The sequence below is a fragment of the Ochotona curzoniae genome, unplaced genomic scaffold (genome assembly GCF_017591425.1).
Source record: "Ochotona curzoniae isolate NIBS_2020 unplaced genomic scaffold, NIBS_Ocur_1.0 scaffold_3835, whole genome shotgun sequence".
Classification (NCBI taxonomy): domain Eukaryota; kingdom Metazoa; phylum Chordata; class Mammalia; order Lagomorpha; family Ochotonidae; genus Ochotona; species Ochotona curzoniae.
In genome coordinates, this window is record NW_024467114.1 from 9,514,242 (window position 1) to 9,527,896 (window position 13,655).

General features: G+C 42.2%; 1 protein-coding gene across 1 annotated transcript in view; it reads left to right on the plus strand.

Annotated features, from left to right (window-relative positions):
• VPS50 (VPS50 subunit of EARP/GARPII complex) overlaps positions 1-13,655 on the plus strand; it is a 78,616-nt gene that overhangs the window by 53,832 nt on the left and 11,129 nt on the right. Inside the window, exons 21-25 of the mRNA XM_040965151.1 lie at positions 731-852; positions 4,952-5,032; positions 11,110-11,258; positions 12,710-12,806; positions 13,420-13,578. Of these exons, the coding sequence (XP_040821085.1) occupies positions 731-852; positions 4,952-5,032; positions 11,110-11,258; positions 12,710-12,806; positions 13,420-13,578 (608 nt within the window). The remainder of the gene's footprint in view (positions 1-730; positions 853-4,951; positions 5,033-11,109; positions 11,259-12,709; positions 12,807-13,419; positions 13,579-13,655) is intronic.

Here is a 13,655-nt window from a genome sequence, read left to right on the forward strand (position 1 = left end):
AAGTTGCTAATCTTATATGGCCCATGGCAGGTGTCACAAATACGTAAGTGGCCTTTGGCAGAAAATAGGTTCCCCAACCCTGGAACACAACAAGGGGTTTGGAATATTGACATCTCCTGGCAGAAGGAATGAGGAAGTTGTGTTCTTGGCACTTTGAATGTGGTGAACTCTTGACTGATGTAGTGAGCAAGAAATGTTCTTGGCCTCTGGTGCAAAGATTTCACGGGGCAAGAAGTCAGGGGAGTGGACAGTGTTTTCCATGTGTCGTCTTTTCGTTTTGCTTTTTCAACAACACTTTTTCTCAGTGATGCTGTGCTTGGCTTTCTTACACTTAAACATTTTTAAAGGAATTGTTTTAAATAGAATCTCTTAGAACAGAAACTGTGTTATATGTACAGGGTCATTTGTAGAAGAGAATCGGAGTTCTTTAAAAATTAGACAAGCAGTGAAATGTTGTAATGGAACATGATTGTGGAGATATCATTCCCAGCTGTGTGGTCCCAGGGAGCTTCCCAAGCTGACTGAACTGGTGATAATCTGTGCTGTCTGGAGCAGTAGCCACTAACCCCAGGGGACTACTGAATACTTGAAGCTTGGCTCATGTCAGTGAGGAAATATTTAATTCACTTAGATATTTTAATATTGTATTTCTATGATCATTTTGTACTTGTAGAATAACAGATGATATTTTTCCACCTAATTTTATTTATTTATTCTTTTTTATTTTCAGGGAAATACATGCAAATGATGAATATCCTTAAGCCAATTGCCTTTGATGTTATCCATTTCATGTCCCAGCTATTTGATTATTACTTGTATGCAATATACACTTTTTTTGGTCGGAATGATTCAGTAAGTCAGCCCTTGGAAAGAAAAATCAGCTTGTGTTAAAACTTCTTCATTTTTGAAAGTGAAATAGAATTTTTCATTTTATTTGATAGCCAAATAATATATTGATAATCAGACGTTAAATGAAAAATTAGCAATACCATCTTTCTGTCTGCCTGACTGTCTATGCTTTTTAAGCCTTGATGTGATAAACGTTGTATTTTATTCAGATTTCTGGCAGAAGTATGACAACTGTTTCTAACCTTGACATATTTTGGCAGTGAGACGTGTACAGGTTGCTCTGTTTAAATGTAGCCCAGTATATAATTACTGCACAGTAACTAAGACATTTTAAGTATTGGCTGACGATCTTAGCAGTCACTAATACATTCAGAAGATAATGACAAATATTTTTTAACATAATTGAAAATCTTTTAATTGAACCATCTGCCTGCCACCAAATTAATGATTTCTGTACCTTAGTGAGTTATATTTTTATCTTCTAATGGAGAATAACAAGATAGTAGGCAATTGACTAGTCTGATAATTGGAATTCATTATAGGATTTGCCTAGATGTTTGGCAGTTTTCTGTATAAAAGCAAATTACTGAGATACATGAATATTTCATAATGTGAACTTTTCTTATTTCTTACTTTTTTGAAAACATGTATATTTGGATATATAGTTATATGTATCTTATAAATAGTCATACTTCTGTTGGGACTACCAGTATATCAACAACATAGTTTTAAGCACAGGGTTTGAATTTCCTGTATTTTTAATTCTGAAAAAATAAATTCTTCTTAGAGTGAATGCTAAGAAATTCAGAGACAAACTATTGCTTGAGATCTGTTACTCTAACATATGTGTTATTCCATCACTCTGAATCAAAAAACTTACTAAACAAATCTTAACAGAAGAAAGCCATCCTGGGGTTTTAACTAATTGTCCGAATCTTTGAGTCCTTCAGATGAGCGCTACTCTGTCTTGTGGGCTGTGCCTGCTCTAACTTTGGGGGAACGGAAGGATTGAGGAGACAGCTGTACAACTAATTATATACTGAGATAGGTTTGCTTATCGTGGGGTGCAGCAGAATCTGAGAAAGCCAGCAGAGTATGTTCAGATGTGTATTGTAAGATACGCTGCATGTGTTTTAAAGAACTTAGTAGTTTATTTTATAAAGCGTTTTCCATTCTGTGAGACTCAGAACTATTTAATCATTGTTGAAACAAATAGATATCACTTGCGCAAGTTTCTGTTATTAGTCTGATGTCCACCTGTATATTACAATGGAAAGCTAGTGTGAATGTAGTATTTTTGGTTCCTCTTGTATTTTTTTAGAAAGGACTTTTTCTATTATGATTATATTTACTAATGCTAGCTTGTAGCTGCAATAGGAATATGAAAACATGAGCAAGTTTAATAGAATAAATGTATAAAGACTCCATTTTTCTGTATGTAGAGGGATATTACACAATTGGTGGAGGGGTGAGCATTTGGCACAGCCAGTAAGATGCTCGTTGGGATGCTCAAGACGGTCATGTCGCATTGCCAAGGTGCAGTTCTTAGTTCTGCTCCCAGTCCCAGCTTCCTGCTAGTGCCTGACTTGGGAGGTAGCTGGTCATTTAGTTGGGTACTTGCCATCTGCCAGGCCGAATGTGTTGCCAGCACCTGGTTTCGGCCTCCCCTACCCATTGCATCTGACTTCCTTAGCATGCCTCTGAAACTCATCCATGCTGTAAACCTCTCGGCAGTCTGTGTGCCTCTATCACTAACAGTCCACAGGGGCATGTGGCACAGTCTGTTTCTCCACCAGTCAGTAAACCTTTGGGTTCTGTTTTGGGTTATTTCAATAATGCCACTGTGAATATTCAGCTGTATGTTGGGGCATATATTATTTTCAGTTCTCTTTAGTACACACCTAAAAGTGGAATTTTTGGTTCATATAATAAAATGTCTTTAACATTAAAGGATACTGTGACACTGCTTTCTAAAGGATATCCTTTCCAAGACCACACCTTCTTCCATTTCCACGAACAATGCATCTGAATTCTAGCCGATCTATTTGGACATAAGTTCACACTGTTCTAAAATTCAAGCTAAAGCCCTAACCTCAATGTGATGGTATCTGGAGACAGATTTTTGGGATACAAAATCAGGATCAACTGAGGTCATGAGGATGGGTCTCCAGAGAGCTTACTATCTGCTGCCATGTGACCAGAATGAAGGCTGGGTAAGAACACAGCAGGAGAGTGGCATCTGAAAACCAGGAAGAGAGCCTCACCTCGAACAGACTGAGTGGTAAAGCACCCAGAGATGCAAGGAATTGATTTTGGGTGTTTAAACATCCCAGTTTAGAGGAGGGCACACCCTTCAAGAGCTTCACAGAAAATTAAATAAAAAATGTTAATTTGGTGCATTTTTGAAACTTTTGCATATGAGGAGTTTTGAAACATATGATAAATCTATGCCTGTATTTCACAATTCTGCACCAAAATAAACAGACTCAATCCCATTTCTTTCTTTCCATTTGAATTTATTACCTTTATTGAATGGCAGTGGAAGAGAGAGGGAAGGAAGAAAAAGAGAGAGGATTGCCAAGAGGCTTACAGCATGAATGAATTTCAGAAGCATGCTAAGGAAATCAAAAGCAAAAGATAATATAGGCTATGATTGTATTTAAATCAAATTTTAGAGAAGACAAAAGCTGTAGTGACAGAAAGTAAACCAGGAGTTTAGGACGGGGGAGCAGGGAGGAACGCAGAAGGCCCGAGCTCATCTGTAGGAGGGTTGTGTTTGTGGTAGTGAGCTGGTTTACAGCTGCCCACGTGCCTCATGCCCTGTGCTTCCAGCAGCTGAGCTTCACTGGGTCTGAATACTACCTTCACGAAAAAGAAGCGAGGAGTGCGTGAAGTTCATGCATGGTGTGCTCTCCCAGCTGTTTCAGTTTGGGACTCCTGAGACATGGGAATCAGCTTTCATCCCCACGTCTCACAGGAGCGGAGAACATGCAGTGTGTGCACGGGCTTGTGTGTTTATTTCCCTCCGTAATTACAGAGTTTTTATGACTGTGTCAACAGTGTCCTTTTCTTTTTAAGATTCTTCTTTGAAAGGCAGTTACAAAGAGAGGAGAAACAGATATTCGATCCTCTGGTTCTCCAAAATGGCCACCACAGCCACAGCTGGTCTGGTCTAAAGCCAGGAACCAGGAGCTTTGTCTGGCTCTCCCATGTGATTCTAGGGGTGCAAGCACTTGGAACATCTTCCACTGTTTTCCCGTGTTCATCAGCAGGAAACTGGATTGAAAGTAGAGCAACCAGAACTTGAACCCATGGCAATGTGAGATGCTAGCGCTGCAGGTGGAGGCTTGCTCTGTTAAGCCACAGTGCCATATCTGAGACTATCTTTTGTTAAACAAGTAATGTTTTAAATTTACTGACACCTAGGAAGCATTTAGTAGTTAATGTTTTCCAGATGCCTGGATATAAATATGATCACCTATAAATTTAACTTGATTCCCATCAGTTGAGACATCCCAGCAGGGGTTTACAGGGTACTTTTCATGTCCTTAAGTCAGGTCACTCTGATTTATCCTCTTCTGTGGAGACTTGCAGGGTGTTTATCATTGCTTTGGTTTTGTTGTGGTGAGTAGAATTGTAATGAGAAATGTTTACCTATCCTAATGGAAGATTTTGTGGGTTTTGAGTGAGTATTCAGGCCGTCTGTTATTTGTACAAGAAAAATAACACTGAAAACATTATTGTACTTCTACGGAAGCAACATACAGTAACCTTTACGTAAAAGAGTATCTTGTCTTTAGTATCTTAACGTCTTAACTGTTGTAATTGAAACCAGTGACTTTGTAAGAAGGAAATTCTGATTAGCTGTGTTCTGATCATTTATGAAATTGGTCAATGTTGATGCACATGAATAAGTGGACCTTTGTTTTTCTTAAAGGCAAAGATGATTTCTTTGTATGATGTGTTGAGATATTTAAACACCATTTGGAAACTCTAGGGGTTAACTATCAGTGAAGACTCACTGGATATGTTAGTTAAAGTGAGGATTTGGCATTTGCAAGTTTGTCTCCAACATGATGTGAAATGTCTTCCTTGTTTTCAGTTGGAATCAACGGGGCTTGGCCTTAGTAGCAGCAGACTGAGAACGACTCTAAACAGAATACAGGAAAGCCTCATTGATTTGGTAAGTCATAAATCGCAATTATTCCTTTGGGTTATATAAAACACAAAGTAGCCGTCCAGTCATCTCTCTGTAGTGTATTGAGTGCCTAGACCCTTAGCGTTATACTACGTGCACAGTGAAAGTAAAATGGGGAGTGTTTCGAACCTGATCAGAGAGAACATATAGCTGAAGGAATACGGTAATGACTGCAGCTTTGAGTACACATTCGGAGAAGGATTCGTATAGAAAACAGGAGTCAGAGAATTACTAGAGGAAGAAGCATGGCTTCTGCTAGACTGTGAAGGTCAAGGATGGGATTCCTGGGACAGAGAGGAAAGAGGTCGAGCCAGGGCCTAGAGGCAGAACTGGCCTGGCCCCGAGTGTGGCAGGCTTTCATGACCGGGACTCTGGTATATGTTGAAAAGCTGTGTTGCTGAGAATGGTTCTGCCATTTTATCAGTGGCTTTCCTATTCAAGGAGAAAGTGCTGGGTTCATTTTGGTTTGTGATAGTAACTCCCAACCATGACTGTATCTGATTGTGAAATGCATGTTTTAACAAGGTAGATTACATAGCTGCTTAGGCCTTTGTAGAAGCTAAAGTGAGTGCTTAAAATAAGGGAGCAAGTTCTTGGGGTGATCACCACAGCCGGAAGATGTTTTCTGTTGTCAGTATGTTTCTCAGCCTCTGCGTTAGGCCTGTGGTTTCTCTAACTTCTTTTTTTCTCTGTCTTTTTAGCATTCATTTTTCTATTTCTTCAGAAGCTCTATAATTCTGTTGTTGAAGGTCTTATAAAGCAATGTAATTGTTTGTTCTTTTAAGAAATGTTTATTAAAATAATGTGGTAGGCATTATTGCAGAGCTGGGAAGTCATCATTTCGCAGAAGAGGTAACTTCTGTCTTCCTGCATTTGATTGGAGCAGAGCGCACATGATGTAGTGTCAGGAACTGATGGGTGCTGATGCTGTAAGGCAGGAAGAGGGGCGGGGCTGGATAGAGTGAGAAGAATGTGCTGATACAACAGTGGCTTCCATTTCCCTCATTGTTTGAATCCTTTTTTTTTTTTTTCCTTTAAAGATTTATTTAGTTGAAAGGCAGAGTTACAGAGAGAGAAGGAGACAAGTGGGGTTGGGGTCAGTCCAAATCTAGGAACTTCACCCAGATTTCTCACATGACTGTGGATGGAGGGGGCCCATGCACTTGGGCTGCCCTCCACTGCTTTTCCAGGTGGAAGTGGGACACCCTGGAGTCAAACCAGGGCCCATTTGGGATGCTGGCACTGCAGGCAGAAGCTTAACCTCAGAGAAAGCAGTCTTAAAAAGCATCAAACCCAGGGGCCAGCTTTGTGACACAACAGGTTAAGCTGCCCATCCCAGAACGAAATGCTTCCCTAAGTCCCAGATGTTCCGTTATTGATCCAGCTCCCTGCTAGTGCACCTGATAGAGCAGTGGGAGCTGGCTGGCATTCCCGGACCTTGCAGCCCACACGGAAGCCTCTGGTGGAGTTCCAGGCTCTCGGAGCTGGTGGGGCCGTCTGCAGAGTGAACAGTGGATTGAAGACCTCTCTATCTCTCCATCTCTCTATGTATTTCAAGTAGAGAACATGAATCTTAAAAAAGATTGCAAGCTCCAAGTCTTAACTTTTCAGCACAGATTTTTCTTACTTCTTGAAACCAGACTCAGGAGTGATGAGTCTGACACTGCCGCTCGAGCCGTTCGCTCCGGCGTTTATCTGTCCTCCACTCAGTTAGCAGCCTCTGGCAGACACTTCTGGATCTGACTCTGAAGGTGTGAGCCTGAGGAGACCTTGGAAAGTTGGTGGAAATGAAATCAAGAGATGTCTCTTTTTGTGGAAAATTATTTCAAATCCACGTACACTTTTTCTCCCTTTATTTAATGACACAGTTTAATAGTCGCTGGGTCTCCCTTCCCCCTCCCCAAACTCCCTCCCCTCCCCACCGTTCCCCCTTGCTGTCTCACAGTGGGTGTCTTTCGTGAATTTTCACACGCACTTTTTCTAAATACACATTTCCTGCTAACTTTCTGAACAGCCTGGTGAGTTTACTCTTTAGGTTTTGCCACATGCTGTGTGATGAAATGGCAGGACCAAATAAGCAGCAGGGCCAAGGCTGCCATTCTTGGAGGCTCGGTGCCCTGCTCCTGCTGGCTGGGAAGGTGTCTCACATCTTCCTAGCCTTCCATGCGTACATTTTTTCCTGAACTGGGGTAGCTCTCAAATTTAGAGATGCATTTTTTTTTTTTTGAAGCTAGCTGCAACCAGCAGATGAACAGACAGGGCCATGTTTTTATTCATCCTCTCTGATACTTTGTTTTCAAGAGCCCCTTTGTCCCTGGCCCTCAGCCCAGAGGAGACCTTGCAAGCAGTCACTCCTCCTTCCCTCCAGGAGGAGCCTGGACAGTCTGGAGGCCGGAGGCAGGTCATCGCTGGACACGAGCTTCCTGTGTCTTCTCCATGTTGAGTTGTTATTCAGGCTAACGGGTGTTGGACTGTTGTTTCAGAAAATATGTTCATCACTTACTAGACCCGAATCTCAGGTTTTTCAAAGCTGTAATACAAATTTTCTGCATCTCATTAATTTGCATCTGCTCCGTCAGAGAACATTGATTGATTTCTTACTGTTCAGTACATTCTTTGGCTATTAAAATAATTTATAGCCTAATCACTGTGGCACCAACTAAATGAATGTGATATTTCTCCTTATATCTTTTTTTACATGTCAATTAAAGTTTAAAGAAAAAAAAACACATTGTTGATGATTTATATTTTCCATATAGTTCTTCTGTCATTTTTATTTCTGTTTAAGCTTTGAAAGGTAAAACAGCATCATTGCCACCTGAAATAATTTATCATAGAAATTCAGTGTCAACCAAGAAGCTTTAATACTTCAGAGCGCAGTGTGAGACGTTTAATGGAAGAAAGTAGGAAGACAGTCCGGCATAGGCCATGATGGCTCTGTCAGAGTGAGGTTTAGTTATATTTTCAGTGATGCTGACCCATTTGTTTGCTTTTAGACTCTTGACCAACTTTAAATTCTTGGTAACAAAAATGTGTTCTAAATTTGTCCAAAAAAGTCCATAATTAAGAATTTTCTTTGTGGCAGTAAATTAGTTGCAAGAAAGGCTAAAAAATGTGAGCCATCAAGAGAAAGTCCTGAAGTCTCCAAAGGACACACCTTTGATTTCGTGAACTGGTGTGACGTGCAGGACCGATCCAGTTGGGAGCTTTTCTAAGCACACACTAAGTACACACCGTTTATTTATGTCAGCGTGACATTTTTGTGACTCTCTTGTTCTTGTCAAGTGTATTTTCCTAAAGGTAAACATCAGCTTTTAGGCAGATAATTACTGTAATTTTTATTCTGCCTAAAATGTCAGTGTTAACTGGGAGATGTGGAAGGAAGGCCTTCTAGTAAAAACCTTGCGAAGTGGGGGACAAATCCAGCGGGCTCTGAAAGAGGGAGGTGGAGTGAAAACGCTGCCAGCCCTCCCTGCGTGCACGTGACCACCTGCGTGTTCCTCCAGCTCCTGCCACATCCCCTGTGCCCACCATCCCCTTCCAGGACCACCTGCCAATGAGACCCCCAAATCACTAATGAGGATCTAAATCGAAAATACTTTCAGTGTCACAAATACTTCTTTTTAAAGATGTGTTTATGTTTAGTGGAAAGACAGATTACACAGAGAGAAGGAGAGACAGAAAGTTGTTCCATCAGCTGGTTCACTCCTCAAATGGCCACACGGCTGGAGCTGAGCTTCTTCCAGATCTCCCATGTGAGTGCAGGGTCCCAAGGCTTTGGGCCATCTCCCAGTGCTTTCCAAGGAGCATTACCAGGGAGCAGGATGGGAAGTGGAGCAGCTAGGACATGAACCAGTGCCCACATGGAATGCTGTTGCTGTACGGTGGAGATTAGCTCATTGAACCAGAGTGCTGACCCCCACAAATAAATTATTTCTCTGCAGATTATAGATATATGTATGTATGTTTGATGAGTTTTTCGAATCATGAAAGAATGAACTTCAGAAAGACCTGTGAGGCAAGTGTTCAGTGCCGTGTGTCAGACAGCACATGGGATACCAGCAGACATATCAGAGTCCCCAGGTTTGGGACCTGACATCTTCTGCTTCCTGATGTGCATATCCAGGGAGACTCCCGGTGGTGAGTCTCAGGGCCTGACCTGGGCCTGGTGCAGCCCTGGCTCAGGGAGTGAAATCGGCAAATGGGGAATTTTCTTTCTCCATTCCTCTTTGTCACTTTGGCCTTTTAAGTAAGGAATAAGAAGTCAGTATTATTGAAAAAGGGGGATTGAGGACTGGTTAGAGTAGTGGCATCGTGACGGAGCAGACACATAAAGAAGTGTCTGCTTGGGTGTGACTGGATGAGAGAGGGGAGAGAAGGGGCTCCCGAGTGACGCCAGGATGTCTCCCTGTGTAGGGCCACGTAACTGCCACACGTAAGTCGCACAGGTGACCGTGTGGTTCCAGGCAGCATCGCATTCTGTGAACTGGGATTTCTCCTGAACTTTTTTCCTTTTTTTTTTTTTTTTTTTTTTTGCTGCAGCAGAGTTATTTCCTTTTCAGTGAGGGGGAAAGTAATACGGGCGTAAAGCTGGGAAACTTGCATCTCTGCATTCTACAATTCAGTCAGAATCATACAAACTTTTTGCCAAAGGAAGTGGGGCAGATATTAATGTGTGTTCTGACAACTTTTTTTAAAAGTAGCAATCCTTTCGTACTATGAGTTTTTGCATAATGTTCATAGCATTTATCCTATCAACGTTTTTTCCTTTCATAATTTTCTCTTCTGTAAATAAATGGAATTCATTGCCATTTCAGTACTTGAAAGACCTGTGTGTATACTACAATTATAGTACCTGCTTCCAGTTGAAGCGAATTGTTTTGGAAATGTGCGTGGTTGTGTTTCCCATGACGTTTCTCCCTGAAGTAACTGAACTGGTGCTATCTTAAGTGAGCCTGTCACTGTGGCCTGTGGCACCATGGACTTGTGCTTTTCACAGTGTGGTGGTGCTGTCACTACCTGAACAGCTGGCCCTAACCCTCAGTCCCCTGCAGTGCGGCTATTAAATCCATTTTTCTGATGTTGGATGTAGTGACTGTTGAAGCCAGTGGTATGCAGAGGCTGGTAGTCTCTGGCCTCCTCCACTTGTGCCTTGCTAAGGGCCTGTTCACACGGCTTGCGTCTTTATTGAAAGACTTGGGTTCATTGGAAACTCTGTTCCAGCAGCTACTCCAAGTAGCCGGTTGACACCTGCTTGCCTAAGACACTGCCTCCACCTCAGAAAGACCCATGCCAGTATGTCAGTGAGTGCAAGTCGTTTATTCATTCTTTTTTTTTTTTCTCCCCACCTTCATGGGTGAGAGGAGCAATTGTCTTGATTTACTCAGAGCTCTTTGCTGTGCATTAAGGATGAGTTGAGTGAGCATGTTTTCAAAAGTCTTGCTGTGCCAGTCTGCTAGTTTGTGACATAGTCTGCATTTCTGTGGAGTCAGGAATGAGGTGATTGGTTGCTGGTGGGCATGGCATCAGGTAACAGCCAGCGCTGTGGAGCCGCATGCGCTTCCCCCCGGAGTCTCAGGACGTCTCCTGGACAATGCAGAGCAGCCTGGCCTGCCCTGTACTCCGTCTCCAGGCACAGACAGGACAGCTGTGCTGTCACTACCTACTAACCCTGCTTACACTAATGGAGGGTTGAACTTGAAATGAGACAGTCTCATTGCCTTTTCTGCAAATTCTTGAGGGGCACCTTCCCTGTTGTCTCTATGAGATGTGGGTAGATTCCCAGAAGTCTCTGGTGCAGGTTGACTTCAGGTCATGCGGAGGTGGGCATGTCTAGGGTTGGATGATATTATTCAGGAACTTTTCACTTTTTGAAGAAAGGAAACTTCCAGCAGTTAACAAAGCATAACAGCGAGCATAGGGGTGGATGGAATGGGAAACTAAATGCAAACCTTGTATGCTTCAGAGTGTTTTCATTGCATTCTGGCGTTATGAGAACCTGCTGACTTCTTCCTGTTAGAGTGGCCTTTTCAGGCATGTGTGTCTGTCTGTTGCATCTTCAGGAAGTTTCAGCCGACCCTGCTGCCACTCTCACAGCCTCAGAGGAAAGAAAGGAGAAGGTCCCGAGCCCACACCTCAGTCACCTCGTGGTTTTGACGTCTGGGGACACGTTGTACGGGCTGGCAGAAAGAGTGGTGGCCACAGAATCCCTGTAAGTTGTTTAAAAAAAAAAATAGTTGTTTTGCTGTTAAATATTTAAGGAAGGTTCTAAGAGTAAACACTGTATAATTAGACTTGTAACAGTACATGTCTGCCTGTTCTGAGAAGTACATCCTAACAGAGATTACCAGTTGGTTTTTCAAACTGTCTTTGATTTTCAGAAATTTAAATGGAAAGAAGAAAATGTTTGACATTTCAATGTTTAGTAACATTATACTTTTTTTTTAATTGCATGCACATTTTTTCCTTTCTTTTTTGAAAGATTTATTTTTTTTGAAAGAAGTGACAGGAAAAGAGAGAGACTAAGAGTAAGATATTCTATGTGCTGACTTACTCCCCCAAGTAGCCACAACAGTTGGGGCTGTACCAGGCTGAAGCCAGGAGCCTGGAATCCATCCTGCTCTCCGACACAGGTAATAGAAATCCGGGGGCTGTGGTTATCTTCTGCCGCCTTCCCAGGCACATCATTGAGGACCTGGAGCAGAATGGAGCAGCCAGGACTTGAACTAGCACTCTGATATGAAATGCTGACTGTGCAGGCCCCAGCTTATCTTGTTGCACCACAGTGTGAGTGTCGGTCTTTGCCTAAGTACAACTGAAAAAGCATTGCATTTTACTGTATGCATTCCTGTCCACAATGGTGATTCTAGAATTAAGTGTGGTTGATACACACATCAGCACGAGTGCTTCCTGGCTTTTAGAAATCCCCCAATCTATTCATATATTTAAAGCAGAGAAGTTCTTACACACAGATGTTGTCCAGTGTGACTAGAGGATTTGTATGTGCTTAGCACAAAATAAAAAAAAAATAGTGCAAAAATTGCAGTGCATCTGTCGACGGTGGCCTAGGCCTGCTCCCCAGCCACTCACTGCCCCCACCCTGTGGGCTGGCGCCCTCCAGCTGCAGCACACGGGGATGTCCCAGCCCAGCTGTATTTTGCTCTGTGTTGAGAGCAAACTTGTGAAAAGTGTTAGATATTGAGTCTGAACATCAGAGTCTATTGTGTAGAACTGACTGGAATCTTTAAAATGGATATAAATATATATATAACAAATTTAAATGAATATATTTAAATGAATATAAATATATTAAATGTACAACAAATTTAAATTATATGTATATGTACATATATATACATATACATATGTATATGTACATACAAATTTAAATTTGTTATGTTCTTTTAAAATCTTTTGTTATCTCTGCCCATAGACAACATGCAAAGCAGCAGTCTACACTGTGTAGTCACCTGAGTATCTGCTTTGAAGTCATTCTCCTTTCACCTCAATTGCCATTCAATGACAAGCTCAGAAGTAATTATCGTACAGCTAGATATTACTAATGGACACATCAGGTGGTGGTACAGGGAGTTTACTGAAGTAGAAAATATTTCGAAGTGTTAAATCTGGTCCACAATCTCAATGGATTATTTTTCCCCTCAGGGTGTTCTTGGCTGAGCAGTTTGAGTTCCTGCAGCCTCACTTGGATGCTGTGATGCCCGCAGTCAAAAAGCCCTTTCTCCAGCAGTTCTATTCTCAGGTCAGAGAAGACCCTGTGTGACATTTCCGCTGGTGGCAAGATGGGACTGCTGCAGCTTCAGTGTTGCTGTTGTTATGCTTTGGTTTTGTTTGTGTGCTTGCCTTAACTAGAGCAAGGGAAAGGCATAGAAGGTGGGAGAGAGCATAGTACCTGTGTGCTATTTGTTGGAGCAGGGAAGAAGTGAGCAAGAAGCAGGAGCAACATCACTTGTCAAAACCCTCCCAGCCAAGGAAACTGGGAAGCTCCTGGGAGGTTTAGACTTATTGAGCAGTATGGGTGTGATGTTTTCATGCAGGGTGAGCGTGGACTTCAGGTAGCTGGAGACAGTTTGAAAGCTGATAGGGTAGTGCTTGGGAAGGGTAGTGGTCTCCTGAGGTGAACTGGAGGAGGAGTTGACAGTCCCACGTGCCAGTGATGCTGCTGTTCCAGGCTTATCAGTGAGTCACGGTGATGTGTGAGAAGCCTTTGTTTTCAAGTTAAATATATTCAGAATTTAAAACTCCATTTGCACAGTGTTGTGTTTTCAGATTTGACATAGAAACAGGAGCAAAATATTTGGTGTTTTTGTATTCTTAGAAAATAATTATTTTCACTTCTGTGAAATTTATTACAGACAGTCTCAACTGCCAGTGAACTACGCAAACCCATTTACTGGATTGTAGCTGGTAAAGCCATCGACTACGAGCAGATGCTGCTGCTCATGGCCAACGTGAAGTGGGACGTAAAGGAGATTATGTCGCAGCACAACATGTATGTGGATGCATTGCTGAAGGCAAGTGCTCTGGGAAGCGTCTTTCTCGACAGTCACAGTGGCACGGCAGGTGTTTTGTCATTGCAGACCGACACAGT